The following is a 16,813-nucleotide window of genomic DNA, read 5'->3' on the forward strand; positions in this document are numbered from 1 at the left end:
TCAATACAACAAAGTAATTTGGAATCTATAAGAGGTTTTACCTACGTGAATGACAAAACTCAAAATTATACCTACAGAATGACAAAACTCAAAATTATAATCCCTGGAATAGTAGTCTGGCTTCCCCAATAACAAATCAGACCTGCATTTAAGAGATCAACCAAAATATTAAATCAAATTACTTATACACAGTTCTGTGCTATGCATTACAGAAAGTTTCAGTTTTACAAAATTTATTTCTACTTCTGAAGGTTTCAAATACTGGCAGCTGAATTTTCATTTTTCCTTTTTTCCTAGAAATTAAAGTGAATAATTAAAAATGAAATCAATTTAAGCTAAACTTTTCTCTGCTGTGCTAATACAAGAAAACACTCATTCATAAACAAGTAATTAATTACTTAGTTGGATTTATATTTTGTGAAAGATTAAGATTGCAACTAGATTTTGAAAATACTATTCGAACAACTTTTTAAAAGTTTACTTAGCTTTGACATCCAATATGGATACTATTAATGGCTTTTCTGGCATACCTGTATCTACCTTTCAATGTTGCCATCAGAGTGATTATTTGCTTATTATTTTACTGCTTTCATCACTACTGTTAGATCGTAAAATGAGAGTCTTTAGTGATAATTAAATTATGCACTTCCTAGCCTAAGTGAAAAATATCCAAGTGACTGAGAATGAAAGACTTCTACCTTTCTAAATGCTGCCATAAGAGGAGTTATCTTGCGGTTATCAGCTGCATCCACATCTGCACCTGCTTGCACCAGTAACTGAACCACATCAAGGTGTCCACCATTTGCTGCCAGCCACAATGGAGTGTTCCCCTTCTTGTTACGTACATCAATGTGAGCACCCCTAAATGAATGACACAAATATCACTTTTAAATGAAATGACACAGATAATAATAAAAATCAACTATGAATTTTGTGAAAATATTTTGTAAAGGAAAAATTGTTTAAAATATATAGGACTAAAATATATTTCTCTAACAGAATTACATTACAAAGAATTTCCAGTCATCAAATTAAAAGCCATTGAATCAAAACTAATGATATATCAATAATTGCTTTTCTTATTTTAAAAATAATGACTCTTTGTGCATAATTCTGAGCTTAAAATCCTGAGAAAATGTAAAATTTTCTTTAGTGAAAAATAATGGTACATCCTGTTAATATCGTAATATATTAAACAGTATCCTAGAGCACAAACAGTATCCTATGAGGTGATTATATCTTTCAGATTATTTGTATTCATGTATTTATATTATGTGGCTTTGTAAAAGAATGAATCTTAAAATAACATGAAGGTTTAGCACTCAGTGGGCATCATGGTAGATAAGACTCATGGTAAATAACTAGTTGATAGTAGCTACTACTAATTACTACTGTTAGGACACCATGCAAAAGTCTTTCAGACTGTTAAAGTAGGAAATCTAATTTAGTAGACAAGCAACTTTGAAAGACTGGCAAGTAACTCCTAAGTGACTGAAAACAAAAAATATCCTCGACTCTATCTCATATCTTGAACAGTTCCATAACTGTCTCTTAAAAGCCCTAATTACAGAACAAGAAAATCAACAGTGAAGCCTTAGATTATTGCCAGACTTACAAGACTTAAGGTGATATCTTTGCAAAACTGTGTGGGACATGTGAATATGGATGACAATAGATGGATGTTCAAATAGCTTATTATAGTACTTTAAAAGTGTATACACAGACAAAAAAGGAAGAAAAGAAGTATTTCTAGATTGCACTGAAATATATTAAACAATGCAGCATAGCTCTGGATGGGTGGAAAATAATAGAGATAGGTTTAAAACATAAAAAAATACACTGCAGTTTATAGAAGTAATCACATTTGATTTTTTAATAGTTCAATTTGCACAGAGAGTAGTAATCACTAGTAATACCATGTTCATATATGAAGGGTATGGTAGCATCATACCTGCCAATGAGAAGCTCACAGAATTTATAATGCCCTTTATCTGCTGCTATGGTTAAAGCTGTATCTCTCGAGGAGGGCACTGGAGGGGCATTAACATCAGCACCTTTATCCAAAAGAACTCGGCCCACCTCTGCATATCCACCAGAGGCAGCTTCCATTAGCGGTGTGAGGCCAGTCTAGGTTTGGTGAAAAATAAAAAACAACATGTAAGAGACCAGAAAGTACTAAAATGTTAAAGAACAACGATCTGGGGGAGCAATACGGTACAGCTGTTACAAAATTCACGACTAAATTTCAGCACTGACACTGCTAACCTCTCTCAGTTACAGTGAGGTCTACTGAAAGCAGATGATTCTACCTAATGTCCATTTGTTGGTAAAAATTTTAAGACACATGTACTTGGCATATAACTGGCACTTAATAAATGCTCCCTCTCTTCTCTTTCATTATACTACATAGTTTTCAGCTGATAACCCCAATGTCATTATTACCTATAAAAATCTATTGCTGAGGTATTTCAAGAGTTAATGCTTAACTGAGACATACAGAATGATTTGTTTATATATGTAAGAGATAAATGTTACTACAAAGTACTAGAAGTATAATTAGCATATTGCCAATGTACACCTTAAATGTCAAAGCAATAAACCCATGGGTAAATCTCAGACTTTTTCTTACCTTAGCTCTGTGTTCCACATTTGCTTTTCTATCAAGCAGAAGACTAACCACTTCAGTTCTTCCTTGGAAGCAGGCTAAGGTAAGGGCAGTGTTCCGATTGGTTTCTATTTGAGCATTTATGTCAGAGCCCATGTCTAACAGGAGCTTAACGGCAGCTGTGTGCCCATTCATAGCTGCTAACATCAGAGGAGAAATGCCCAATTTGCTACCAGTTCTGGGGGTGGAAGTATGGGGAGAACAAAGGGAAAAATATATTTTTTATTTTTATTTATTTATTTAAAAAAATTTTTTTTTATTTTTTGCGGTACACGGGCCTCTCACTGTTGTGGCCTCTCCCGTTGCGGAGCACAGGCTCCGGATGCACAGGCTCAGCGGCCATGGCTCACGGGCCCAGCCGCTCTGCGGCATGTGGGATCCTCCCGGACCGGGGCACGAACCCATGTCCCCTGCATCGGTAGACGGACTCTCAACCACTGCGCCACCAGGGAAGCCCAATATATTTTTTAAATGTCCCAGAAAAACTAGATGATAATACAGAACTCTATCTTAGGATTTAAGATTCTTTATTCTGCAGAATTATTTAAAATAATCATTCTTCTCAGCCCTACTAAATCTTTGAGATATTACCAAGACTACACTACAAATCTTTTACTACCCAGAACTAGAATACTTTCTGTATCTCATTCAACATAATGACTTGGGCTGAAAGTGATAAATTATTAAGTCATTATTAAAATGAACTTTCCATTCTAAAGTATATACTTGCTTGCTAATAAAAACATAAGACAGATGTGTTTACGTTTATCATAAGAAATAAAGTGATAATTTTTTCAAGTTCTATGTCAACAATTTTAAACACTTAAATTTGAATTCTAAATTTGTAATGAAGGCATTTCCTAAATATGGCATTAAAAAGTGTGCTACAAATATCTTTAACATAACACTCTTAAGGGACTTGGAGAGAGAGAATAAAACTTGCCTAGAATTAATCTCAGCTCCTGCATTTAGTAATATTTTGATAATGTTCACATAGCCACCAGAAGCAGCCAGGCTTAGAGGTGTGTAATCAGAAACATTCCTGTGCTCTTTATTTGCCCCTCGAGCTAACAATAGCTCCACCACCTGGAAAAAGAAAAGGAAAAAATGTGTTTTCTTCTTATGGTGAGACAACTTGCAAGGTGTATATTTCTGATTTCTCTTTTTTTCTGCTTTATTGTATAACAAAAGAAGGGGAAAGTTATTCATCCTTTGCACAAAATCAGTCTCAAATGAAAGCAAAAGGTCTTAGAGGCCGATAAAGGAATCGTTTCTCAAGTAAAATCCATTTTGGAATCTGTTGAAATGGCACAGTGTTTTCATTGAAAGATCTTGACCTCATGTGTTCTTGTGCAATGCTGTTTTGGAAATTAGTATTTCTGTATTATTCCACCACATAGTGGTAAAATAGAATAAGATTTTTTCATTTATACATGTAAATGTCCTTAAAATATTTTTTAAACTTAAAATCAAAAACTAAATGTTAAAAACATTTTTGGAATAAAGCTAACACTTATCTTCCCCCAACATTTTACCATAAAAATTTTTAAGCACACAGAAAAGTTGAAAAAAATTTACATACAATCATCACCTAGATTCTACCATTAACATTCTCCTCTACTTACTTTATCACATTTATTCGTCTGTCCATCATTTTTTGATGCATTTCATTTCTAAGTAAATTGTAGACACCTGCAATTTCCCTTAAACACATCAGCATGTGTACCATGAACTAAACTCTTACTTGCTTTTAGGCTTTTTAGGTTTTTTTTAGGTGAAATTTGTAACTTTCAATAAATGCACAAAACTTAAGTGTATATTCACTGAGTATCGAGAAACGCATAAACCTAATTTGTATCGAGAAACGCATAAACCTAATTTAAATCTGTTATTTACTCATGTTCTTTCTCAGTCAATCCTACCCAAAGATTAGTTTCATTTACCATAGATCTTCATATAAATGAATCACAGAGTGTTTGAAAGTCAACTGTGTGTATTGCGTAGCATTCCATTATGTGAATGTGCTGCTTTATCCCTTCTACTGCTAAACATCTCTACTGTTTCTAGTTTTGGGCAATTCTGAATAAAGTTGCCATGAACATTTCTTGTGGAAATATATTTTCATTGCTCATGGGCTCCACCTAGCAGCAGAATTTCTGGGTGCATGTTTAGTTAAGAAATTGCCAAACCTGTTCCTAAAGTGGTTGTACTATTTACACTCTCATCAACAAGGAGTTCTGGTTACTCCACATCCTCAGCAAAATTTGGTATTGTCAATCTTTATAATTTTAGCCATTCTAGTGGATGTAGCTGGTGGTATCTCACTGGGGTCTTAATTTGCATTCCCTGATTGCTGAGAATATTTAGCATTTATTTAAGTGCCATTCATAGATCTTTTGTCTATTATGCCATTTAATGCACAAAAAAACTCTTTGACACAGGTACTAGCATCTTACCTTCATTTTACAAATGAGGCATAAGGAGTTAAGGATTGCTCAAGCTCATAGCACTTATCCTTGCTCTTACTGTTAATAATATATCTAACTGGGAAATAAATAAATGTTAATGAACAGTGCTTTGCCTTACTACCAGCTAAAACTTTACTCGTTTGAATAAAGCTATGACCAATTTTATTTTATTTTTGTCTTTTGGGTTTTTTTACGTTCACATTCATAAGCGTTTTCTATTTTAAATTTCATTAAAAAAATTTTTTTTATTGAAGTGTAATTGATTTACAAAGTTGTGTTAGTTTCAGGTGTACAGCAAAGTGATTCAATTATACATACATATACATACATTTTTTTTCCAGATTCTTTTTCCTTAGAGGTTACTATAAAATATTGAGTATAGTTCCCTGTGCTATACAGTAGGCCCTTGTTGGTCATCTATTCCATACGCAGCAGTGTGTATATGTTAATCCCAAACTCCTAATTTATCCCTCTCCCACTCCTTTCTCCTTTGGTAACCATAAATTTGTTTTCTGTGTCTGTGGGTCTATTTCTGTTTTGTATATAAGTTCATTTGTATTTCTTTTTTTAAGATTCCATGTATAAGCGATATGATTCTTATCTTTCTCTGAAGCTATGACTAATTTTAGATGACTTTCTATCACATTTTTGCTTTTAGAGCCAGTAAGGCTAACTGGCTTATGTAACAACATCATAAAAACAAGCCCCCAAACTGGCATTAGGCTATTTTATTTTACAAAGAGTCCCTTAAGCAATAAAGTAGAAAACCCTAATCAAATTTCTAAAGTTTTCTTAATTCTTTTATGCAAAGATAACTGACCCTAGTTATCTCTCAGAGGGAATGGTCTATTCCCCAAAAGTAATAAACATTCAATATAAAAGAACTATTTTGTGATTTTATAGTAAAATGACTTTCTAATATTTTATTAATTACTGCAAAATACTTTACTGTTCTAATGACACCAAATAAAAGCAAGAGTGTTATAGGCAAAATTATTACCCTAAAAGACTTCTATAATTATCATTACCGCATCTGTTACATTTTAGTAAGAATACATAAAGATTACAGTAGACTATAGGCTTTAACATTGCTTTGAAAGGAAGAAAATCAACTGATTTCTTTTTGATTCAATATTGAAAAATGTTATGAGACAAGTATGATTTCAAACCACACAGTGATTGAAAATTTCAGTTAAGTCAAAATTTTACTTTCATTATATATCAAAAACAGAACATTTACATTTCTGACTGACAGAATCACCTCCACTGTGGAATACAGAAAATAATTAGAATGGTGAAATAAAAAAGAAAAAGATTTTTAAGCTGAGGGTAGGAAACTCACCTGGAATGACCTAGAGTGCTTCCTAAATATAAGATTCAACAACTCCCTAACTGAGAAGTTACCAATCCATAGAGACAGCACGACTGGTGAATAGAATTGGATTTTAAAAAGTGATTTAAAATGAGGTTATCCAACTAATTATTAAATGCCAGAAGAATGAGGTTATCCAACTGATTATTAAATGTCCGAAGAAGACACACAATGGAGCAAACAGAGGCTGAGCTTAAGTACCTTTCACACTAAGTACTCTGGGACAGGAAAAGATGAGTGAATATAGGCCCCACTTATCAGGAGCTTGCTGATTTGATTTGGGATGTCTTAATCATTCTCTTAGCCTGAATGCAATATAGAGGGATTCCTATGGCAGTTCGTACTTTCAGATGAGTAGGATAATAAACAATGTATGATTTTTCTGGCAAGACAGTTTATAACACTAATTCTTATCCTTTTGCTAAAAGATTATAGTCTCAGTTACTGTGATAAATCTTAATGTCTGTCCACTGTTACCACAAAGTCATATAAATTAAAAGTGCACATCTGTTAAACAGAGAGAAAAAAAAAAAAAATTACACTTGGGGACAATACCTCCTGTCTTCCCCCAGAACAAGCCAAAGATAGCGGTGTGTCCTTGGTTCTTTCTGACTGGGCTTCAATGTCTGCACCATTGTCCAGCAATATTTCCACAACACCAACATGACCAGCTGTAGCAGCCAAGATGAGCGGAGTAAAACCTGCAGTAAAATAAAGATCTTCTTAGCTAAGCAAAGAAACAGTGCTGTTGTCCATCAAAATAGGGCTACAAGTAGTATTTCGTCACAGAACACAAATAATTCAGAAGAAAAGTTAACAAAAGTAGGCCTTACCTTTCTTGTCTCTGTGCTCAATACTAGCTCCTCTCTCTAGCAATGTCTGTACCAGTTCCTCATGACCACCAGCACAGGCAAGCGTTAGCGCTGTGTCATGATTACTCTCAGTCTGTAAAAAATTGTTGATTAGCTCATTAGACAATTAAAAATGTTAACATCAATTACATAATATGTACATATACCAAACACACACACACACACACACATACACACACATATATACCATTCTACTATATCAAACATTTGGATAGTAACCTCTTTTTTTTTCCCCACTAATGGTCAACTTGTGATTTTTTTAAACTACAAATAATATTTGAACTTTATGGGCAATTCTTAAAGCAAGCAAGAAGAAAAAAATGTATGATTTTCAACCATATGCTATTTTCAACTACATGTTTTAAGAAATACTACTGTGGACTCACTTTCCCTTCTACCCATAAATGGAGTAGCATAGACAAGATTTATCTTCCCATCCCAAACGACAAAAAAAGACAAACTATTTGAAATGATGTTAGTTAGACAGGCAACACATGACAGTGATCACTGAGGACAGAAATGATTAACTTATTGTATAGCCTGGAGAGTTTCCAGGCTAAAGTGCAGGAAGAGGGTACCCAAATAGAGCCTGGCATTCTCCCTGCATTGAAAAGAGAGTTTGGAGAAGTGAAGGTGGCTAGAATTCATGGGGTAGACTACTGGAGAGGAAGGCACTACATACAGAGAGCACTCCAGAGATCTGCAGAGGGCTCCTCTTGAGTCTTCAGCTGAGCTCTGATCAGCATACGTGCATAAGAAAAATTACTGGAGGCCAGGGAAAGACTACCAGAAGGGACTGAACAACACCTAGAGCTTACACAGAACTGGGAATAGTTTGGTTCCCACAGCCAGAGCAGAAAGACCCTCAAAACACACAGAATATCAAGAAAAATCCTCAGCCATTAGGCCAAATTAGCTACTCTGGACCCATCTAACAAAGCTGAAAAACAAGTCTTGAAAAGAAAAAATTATTTCCAAGTAACTTAACTGCAGTCGAGGAACAAAGCCCCTAAAAATTTAAAGGAACAAAAAAATATAATATACAATGCATTTTGAAAGACAAACACAATTATAATTGAGACATGACACTGTTTATATACAGTTTACTTCTGACTTATGCCAGTGATAGTGACCAATAATAGATTTAACCAGTGGTCACACTCTATCATAGTATGTGGCTACCAGAAAACATAAAATTATATGAATCTTGCATTATTTTTTTATTGTATAGCTCTGTCTAAGCCATCTTCCCGCTTTCACATATTCACCTCTATTACAGCATTTATCACCAATCTTCCTTATGTTAATATTACTTATGTGTCTATCACCCTCAGGGGACTATAAATTCCTGGAAGGTAATAAACATGTCTTATTTATGTTTGCATTCTCTACCTATTAGTGATGTCTTGCCTAGGAAACAATAAAAGATAGTTAAGTTGAATGAATGACAGTAGCTGTAAGGGTCATAGAATAAAAGCTATCACTAATAAAACAAAGGATTACATAAATGAAATATATATTTACTGTGTTATATAATATTATATTTATTTCAGGTTTATAAGGAAGGAATCTGATTTCAGAGAAAAGGAGACAAAGGTCAGAGAAATAACCTTCCGATGGTCACACATGCTAACAATGGGTAAAGACTGGTGTAAAAGAAACCAAGAAGATCATCGATAACAAAATGCTGCTTACCCTCTTACATCAGAGAGCAGCCCTAAGGCACAGCTGACTGAGGTGAACAGAATGCTAAGTCTATCTGTATTATGTGTTCTCTATGTTAGTATAGACAATCAGTAGAAGAGTAATCTTTATTACAAAGAGTCAACTTTATGATAAAGTTTATGAGGTTTCTAGAAGTCTTCTAGGGGTTAAAGAGTAATTTAGGAAACTGGTGCCAATCGTAATAGAGAATGAAGAGACAAACAAAATTTGGAAAAGGTAAGCATGGAAAATTTTAGAGGATCAGTAAAATTTGGGTTTTTTCCGCATTATAAAACATCAATTCAATTGACATTTATTAAGCACCTTTTATATTCAAAGTACTCTGCTAGATACTCTAGCGCTGACAAAGGTAAGTAAATACAGTCTCTGCTCACTAGGAGTTTACAGGTTACTGTACAGGGCAAATTTAGGTTGAAACTAAGAGAGAAATATGAACAATGTGAGAGTTGAAGGAAAAGATATTTAAAGCTGAAAAAGAGGGGGAGGTTAGTCAAATTCCCTGGGCAACTTAAAAGTAGGTAACTTCACTATATTTCTGCATTAAGGTGAAATTAAAGCAATTAATATTTTACAACAATCTTTTTAAGACAATAATGAAAGAATTTAAAGATTCTGAAGTGAGACTTTCACCGCCCCCCCAAATATATACTACACATTCCCAAAATGGTAAGAAATATCCTGATTTGCAATATATCAAGAAACAATTTAACTGAAGTAGGAGTTTGGGTTAAAATTAACTACTGATAAGATACAGGTAGTTTTGAATTAAAGAAAACAGGTGTTTTGAATATTTCTAATCAAGGAAATGAAATGTAGGTGATGACTTTCTAGAAGGCAAAGTAACACTAAAGTTATGTTATTATACTGGTTACCAAGTCACATTCTTGTTCATATATCTAAGAGAAACCTGGAAAGGAAAAAGATGCCCAGAGCTTTGTTAAGAGCTTTCCAGGTTTATATTCTAAAGAAAATTTCCGTTTAGCTCACAATATCATAAAATATACCATTCTGTATCATAACATGTTATGATGATTCAGGCTTATAAAAAATGATAAAATTATATTCAATGTAAAAATATTCTGTAAATTACCAGCATGACGATTCAATTTTATAAGATAAAAAAAAAAGCAAGAATCATAAGACAAATGAAATATTAAAGGAAAAGGCAGCTTTTAATGAGCTAGAATATAAGTGAAAAAAAAATCTGAACTATAAAAAAGTATATCTATTCATTTCATTTAAAGTAATTAAATAAATTACTTTGAAAACTATTAGGATTTAAAGGGCTGAATATTTTTTAGACCTCCATAGTCCCAAATATCTCATTCTCTAACCACGTTAGGGGTCATGTATAAGATTAAAAAGGATGGCACTTTAGGGCATTCAATAAATGAGAAAAATCAGTAAGACAGTAAATATCCTATTTAAAACACGTCATATAAACAAGTCGAATGCATGCATTTTAAAGTAGAATGCTTTAATGGCAGAGTATTTCATATTACTATTATGAGTTAAATGAGTTTTTTCCTGGGCTCCTTAATTTCTCATTAAATCGTGGTGAAACTGTTTTCCATGTTGCAAAAACAGAAGAAAAGAGAAATACCAATGACATTTATACCATTAAAGGTAAAACATAATTTTACATACTCTACAATTTCAGTCTTGATATGTAGGTTAAATTTAACATCTACCTCTTTAAAAGATAATGGATACATGTTAATTATTAAAAACAGGAAAAAAAGGCAAAATTACATGAGGAGGTATTTATTTTTCTCATTTTTGAGATGTGCTAGAATAAGTTATTCCAAGTTTAAGGAAAGCCTTTAGAAATTTGAGAATAAAATGTCAAGCAGTTCAGAACTGGAACACAAGTTCAGTTCATGCCAGAACACAGGTTTTAGAACCTATGAAGAGAACAACTAATTCTTTCTCACTTTCGGCTAGCAGAGTTAATAAAAAGTTCACACTATACAATACAGAAAATATTTAATTAATTCACGGGATTCAGCTCTAACCTTCAACCAGATTTATTGTTTCATATAAAACCACAGTTCTTAAAAATCTATATGTGATTCCTAATTTCCATATCTAGAGTACCCAGGTATAAGTTTTATTACACCACTCAAGCAAAATAAAAAGAGATTAGAGCTATGTTATCAGAATGCATAGTAAAACAGTCCCAAATAATTACTTCAAACTATCATTTATTGATGTTTCCTAAAATAAATTTTGGTAACAGCACAGTGTGTAGTATTAATCTTAAAAGTTTTGATAGTATCCAAACTTAATTCAATAAAACCATTACATGAGAGGTGGAGAGCCTGTGGCACACAAACCAAGGGGGATTTCTAGTTATAGAACGTAAGATTTGAGGAATGTTATAAAGAATGCAAACTCTTTTTTTTTTTTTTTTTTTTGGTGGTATGCGGGCCTCTCACTGCTGTGGCCTCCCCCATTGTGGAACACAGGCTCCGGATGCGCAGGCTCAGCGGCCATGGCTCACGGGCCCAGCCGCTCCACAGCATGTGGGATCTTCCCGGACCGGGGCACGAACCCATGTCCCCTGCATCGGCAGGCGGACTCTCAACCACTGCGCCACCAGGGAAGCCCAAGAATGCAAACTCTTATCGTTAGCATTCTTTAAGGGCCAGAAATTACACATACGATTCCAGCTAATCCTTGTTTAAAATATTAGTTCCCTACTATAATGATCAACTAAAGGACCATTTTTCAAGAATCATTAGCATTTAAAAAAAGAGACTTATATACTGAGGCATTAAAAAAATCACACTTCTTTTGTTCTTCCTTAAGATTTGTGGTAAATATGCTGTATGGCCAAGGAAATATGCTAAACAGATGTAAAGATTAAACACACATGACCCTTTGCTATCTAGGCAGACCCATTTTCTAGATTTTAGACCCAGAGTCTTTTTTTTTGTTTGTTTGAAAGCTGGCTCCACTAAAAAATTGGCTGTTAGGCAAGGCCTCTTTCCTTACCTGTAAAATGGTAATAGCAACAGTACCTACTTCATGGAATTGTTACAGAGATTAAGTTAAAGAAGTAAGTATCTGTAAAGAGTAAGAATGTACATGTTGGGCTTCCCTGGTGGCACAGTAGTTGAGGGTCCGCCTGCTGATGCAGGGGACACGGGTTCGTGCCGCGGTCCGGGAAGATCCCACATGCCGCGGAGCAGCTGGGCCCGTGAGCCATGGCCGCTGAGCCTGCGTGTCCGGAGCCTGTGCTCTGCAACGGGAGAGGCCACAACAGCGAGAGGCCCGCGTACCGCAAAAAAAAAAAAAAAAAGAATGTACATGTTAAGTTTTGTTAAATAAACAAATGGAAAATCCAATTATTAGAGGAATTTTAATCTTTCAAAATAGAGGAAGAATCTTCATCATATTACCTGTCTGTAATGGCACAGCATTGTCACACATAAACCAAAATATCCATTACGTAAAATCTCATGGAATTTGTATTGACAATCTAGAAAAAACTTCAGGTGGATTAAGCATAAAAGAATCTTTGTATTTATTACTTTAAGTACCTTCTTGGTATCATAAAAACTAGTAAGTTAAAAAAACTAACACTGAAGGTTAAAGAAAAAATGGTGAACAATTATTTCCAAATAATTATTTTGTATTATGTGTTCCAAAACAGGAAATTTCTAACTAAGCAGTTATGGTAAACTCCATGAACAGTATTGTAACTCATATTAGGCTAACCCAACTGAAAAGCCTCAATGTAAAGACCAGATAAAGAAGCAGATTTTTAAGGAGCCATAGTCAAATCTTTTTACATAAGTATGTCTACTACATTTAAAATGTACATCGTTTGTTCAAATTAACTTTTTAAAAGTATTTATATGTAACTTCTCAGAAATTAATTTATGGTTGGTTGAGTGGTATAGTCAGGTAAAATTTCATTATCACTATAATCTCAAATTCAATAAAATCATGATCATACTTGATGGAACCTTTTCTGTAGCTGATTGATTAATTGATTTAATTTTGGCTGCACCGTGCAGCATGCGGGATCTTAGTTCCCCAACCAGAGATCAAACCTGCCCCGCTGCAGTGGAAGTGCAGAGTCTTAACCACGGGACCACCAGGGAAGTCCCTGTGGCTGTTTTATTTTAAAGCATTAAAAAAAAAAAAAGAAGAAACACTTTATATTTTGGTGAAGTTTTACTTTTGCTTATGGATCAATTTTTGATCTCACAAAATTAGAAAATATACTTCTGGTTAAAACATTAACAGACTCAGAGCAAAACAGATTAGAGGAAAATAATGCAAATTCAATAAAAAGTTCAATCCAATTCTACAATGCTATCAATATGAAATGTAAACCATTGTGGTTCACCAAATGAATGTCTACTTTTTTTTATGAGACTAAAAATGAAGCCCTATAGTATGGTATTTGGAAGGGTGCCTTTGAAGTCAAACCAACCTAAGTTTGACTCCAGCCCCACCATTTCTTAGTTAAATGAAGTGATTGTAAGCCAAATGTTTAATCTCTCTCTTAGTCTAGGTTTCTTCAGCAGGAAAATGGGTGTTTAAGAGTAGCTACCTTATATGTGTAATCTGAAGATTGAATAAAGTTATTCCTTAAAGAAAGCCCCTAACTATTTTAGGTGCTCAAAAAAAAGTTAGCTCATATAAAATAAGGGAAGCAAATAAGAACAGAAATGAAATTCCTTTTTCATAGTATTACCAAGAAACATCTTAATGAAAAGGAGGCTTTATTTCAATAGCTTAATAGTACAGGCCCTTAAGGATGCAATAATACAAACACACACACACACACACAAACACACACTCTCTCTCTCTCTCTCCCCCCCATCCCCCTCCGTAAAATTGATGCTTATAAAGAAGTGATCATTTATAAAACTGCAAGTTTTATAACGTACACCACCACCCTCACATTAGTCTCTCCATCAGGCATTAATCAAAACACAAAACTAAATAAACTTCAAACATTTCTCAGTCCTGAAGAAAGCCACATACCCTTACCTCATTCAGCAGTCTTCTAAGCTAGGCTGCTTGGCATTTCTTCAGGACACAACACAAGCTACCTTCTCTTTTCCAACCTCACTTTGCTCTGACATTTCATGGTAAACTAATTCTTTTAAAAAACTTGTTTTTTAAACTTAACAGTGTTATAGAAACAGACACATAGACTTACTACATATTTCAGTCAGCAAGATCAGAATTTTCAAAGACAATATAAATGTAACTGAGTATATATGCTATATAAATGGAATCCAATATGAATTTTAAGACACATCTTCTAATTTAAGTTTAGAAGAAAATACATAATCTTAAATAAGTTCTTTCTTTTTACATCCCTTTTTAAACTAAAGTTTAAGAAAAAAAGATTACTTGATGATATCAGAAACCAGATCTTCACAATAATTATCAGTAATAATCTGTATTTGGTATTTTATTTCTTTAAATGTGGATTCTAATTTATAACTGTGGCTCAGGTCTTTGCCCAGAGACAAAGCAGTCTAAGATGATTTAAATAACTGATTAATGTTTCTAATGATGATATAATTCCAGCTAAAAACTATCACTCCTGAGTTTGGAGCTTACCTGTGCATCAATATCAATGGCAGGGTAGATAGGAAGCATGGCTGAAGGAGAGATGATAGGACTTGGAGTTGGAGTCTGAGGTTGGGAAATGGAAGCAGCGATACTGTGGGTAGGAGTGTTTGACATTGCAGATGCTCTTCCACTGACTGCTGTTGAACAAAATAACTGTACTTAATGAGGATGAAACATTGTTAGGTAACAGCAAGAAATAGTTGTCAGAAAATATTTAAATATCTTTAAAAACAAAATATCTACAGGTAGACTGCCATAGCACTAATAACTCATTTTCCTGGTTATTTCTGACACTGGACAACAGACCAAAATTTAAATATATATTGAGAGTAACCCATTTGCTAAACAATAAACGATATGAAAAACAAATTCCCCTCTTATGGTATGTAATCACAAAACCTTAATTCAAAATAACCCTGAAAACAAAACTATTTTTATGAATTAAAATTAAATATATATGCAAATGGTTATCCATTATATCTTCTTAATCAGAAAAGGAATAAAAGTTAAAATAGTCAAGTTAAGAAGGAGAAAATGTGTCTTTTACCTGCCAGTTTCACACCTTATTTTCTATAACTAATGAAAGTAATATCACTGTTTGGGGACATTCGCTATTGAATATTTAAAATACTTCCTATTCTTTTATTAACTGCAGACAGGGGGTGGCCCTCAGTATGACAGCATATATATATATAAAAATTTGATCCTCACACAGAAACAGTTTCTCACATACAGAATTATTCTGAAGGGCGTAAAATGCTCACCAATCAATCTAGCAATCACACTGACTTAGGAGGACAAAATTAAAATATTAGGGTAGAAAAAAATGTATGCATGCAATCAGCCTTCAAATATAGATTACTGTTAGTTCTTCTAAGTATAATTTTGCCATGATATTATTTTCATCAAAATAAGCAAATTAAGAAGGGGCTAATTAGGTCAGTACTTGAGATGGGAGAATTCCAAAGGTGGTAGCAGTTGAGGGTACTTTATTCCCTCATCAACTCACTTCTGGAGTTGCCATGTGAACATCAATCCTTTTTCCCCCTTATTAAAAATGCTATAGCACTAGAGTCTGGGCATTAATCTTTGAATGATCAACAGTAGTGTGGATGTATGTTACCAATGTAGTTATCAACTACATGAGACAGAAAACAATCATGATTCACAACTGGATCTGAAACCAGGCAAAAGAGGTTATGCTCCTACCAAGAACAAAACTGAAATAGACCTTATCATAACAATTATAAACACAATTGTCAATTAAGAAATCTATTTTACATGAAATCCTTAGTTCAGGCACAAACATACACTATACATTATAGCAACACACATTCTAAAATTATACATTTTTAAGTCCACTTAAAAGCCAAAGGAAGAACAAAGGAGGAAACAAAACAAAACAAAACAAAACAAAACACACTATTTGAATCCTTAGGGATCCAGATCAATAGAAAAGGGCATGTATTCAACACTAACATGTTAATCATCTAATGACCTTGATATTGTTACTCCACGTTGATAGTTTTGTATGTTAAGAAAAAGATCAAGACAATTCAAATGTACACATTCTAGATATAAATTTCAAAACCATATAAAATCTATGGCTCTTAAAATGGGTTCCATATTCTCCTCTGATTAGACTGATTTTCACAAATGAAAATGCTAAACACAAAATTAGCTTAAACAGAATGAACACCAATCTGTCCAAAAAACTGAATTTTATTTCATGATACTGAACAAAAAAATCTAAGTTTATTGTTAAATGACTAAATTATAATTTACATTTCAATTTGAATAAGTTCTTTTAAAGAACATATTAGTTTTCTTATTTTTGGTCAAACTGGTTTTTCTTATCACCTCTTCTAGAAGGAGATAGGAAAAATCAATTCTCTCATTTAATTCCCTTGGGGTACCTATGATATTGGTTTACTAAAACTAAATAGCTGCCTGTCACTCATCCATTCTCTAAAATTAAAAGTAACAATTGTAAATATGTAGGTACCTGAAGGAACCATGGTACAGACCAGATCTTTACGTGTGGAACTTCATTTTAGGGTCAGAGAGGGAAAACCAGATGCTCAAAGAAATTTCAACGTCAGGTAAG

At 33.7% G+C, this 16,813-nt stretch overlaps 1 protein-coding gene across 10 annotated transcripts in view; it reads right to left on the reverse strand.

The window, feature by feature from the left end:
- The window catches only part of ANKRD17 (ankyrin repeat domain 17), a 159,786-nt gene that overhangs the window by 43,178 nt on the left and 99,795 nt on the right, over window positions 1-16,813 (reverse strand). For 8 of the 10 annotated variants that reach the window (XM_082838778.1, XM_082838781.1, XM_082838776.1 and 5 more), the window contains 7 exons: window positions 14,695-14,843; window positions 7,339-7,450; window positions 7,061-7,206; window positions 3,609-3,751; window positions 2,630-2,843; window positions 1,952-2,127; window positions 699-861 (listed from right to left, as the gene is read on the reverse strand). In XM_082838778.1, coding sequence (XP_082694904.1) covers window positions 699-861; window positions 1,952-2,127; window positions 2,630-2,843; window positions 3,609-3,751; window positions 7,061-7,206; window positions 7,339-7,450; window positions 14,695-14,843 — 1,103 coding nt within the window. The remainder of the gene's footprint in view (window positions 1-698; window positions 862-1,951; window positions 2,128-2,629; window positions 2,844-3,608; window positions 3,752-7,060; window positions 7,207-7,338; window positions 7,451-14,694; window positions 14,844-16,813) is intronic. The other 2 variants (XM_082838777.1, XM_082838775.1) reach the window with 1 other exon arrangement.

The sequence above is a fragment of the Leucopleurus acutus genome (assembly GCF_964270905.1).
Source record: "Leucopleurus acutus genome assembly, chromosome: 4".
In the NCBI taxonomy this organism is placed as follows: Eukaryota; Metazoa; Chordata; class Mammalia; order Artiodactyla; family Delphinidae; genus Leucopleurus; species Leucopleurus acutus.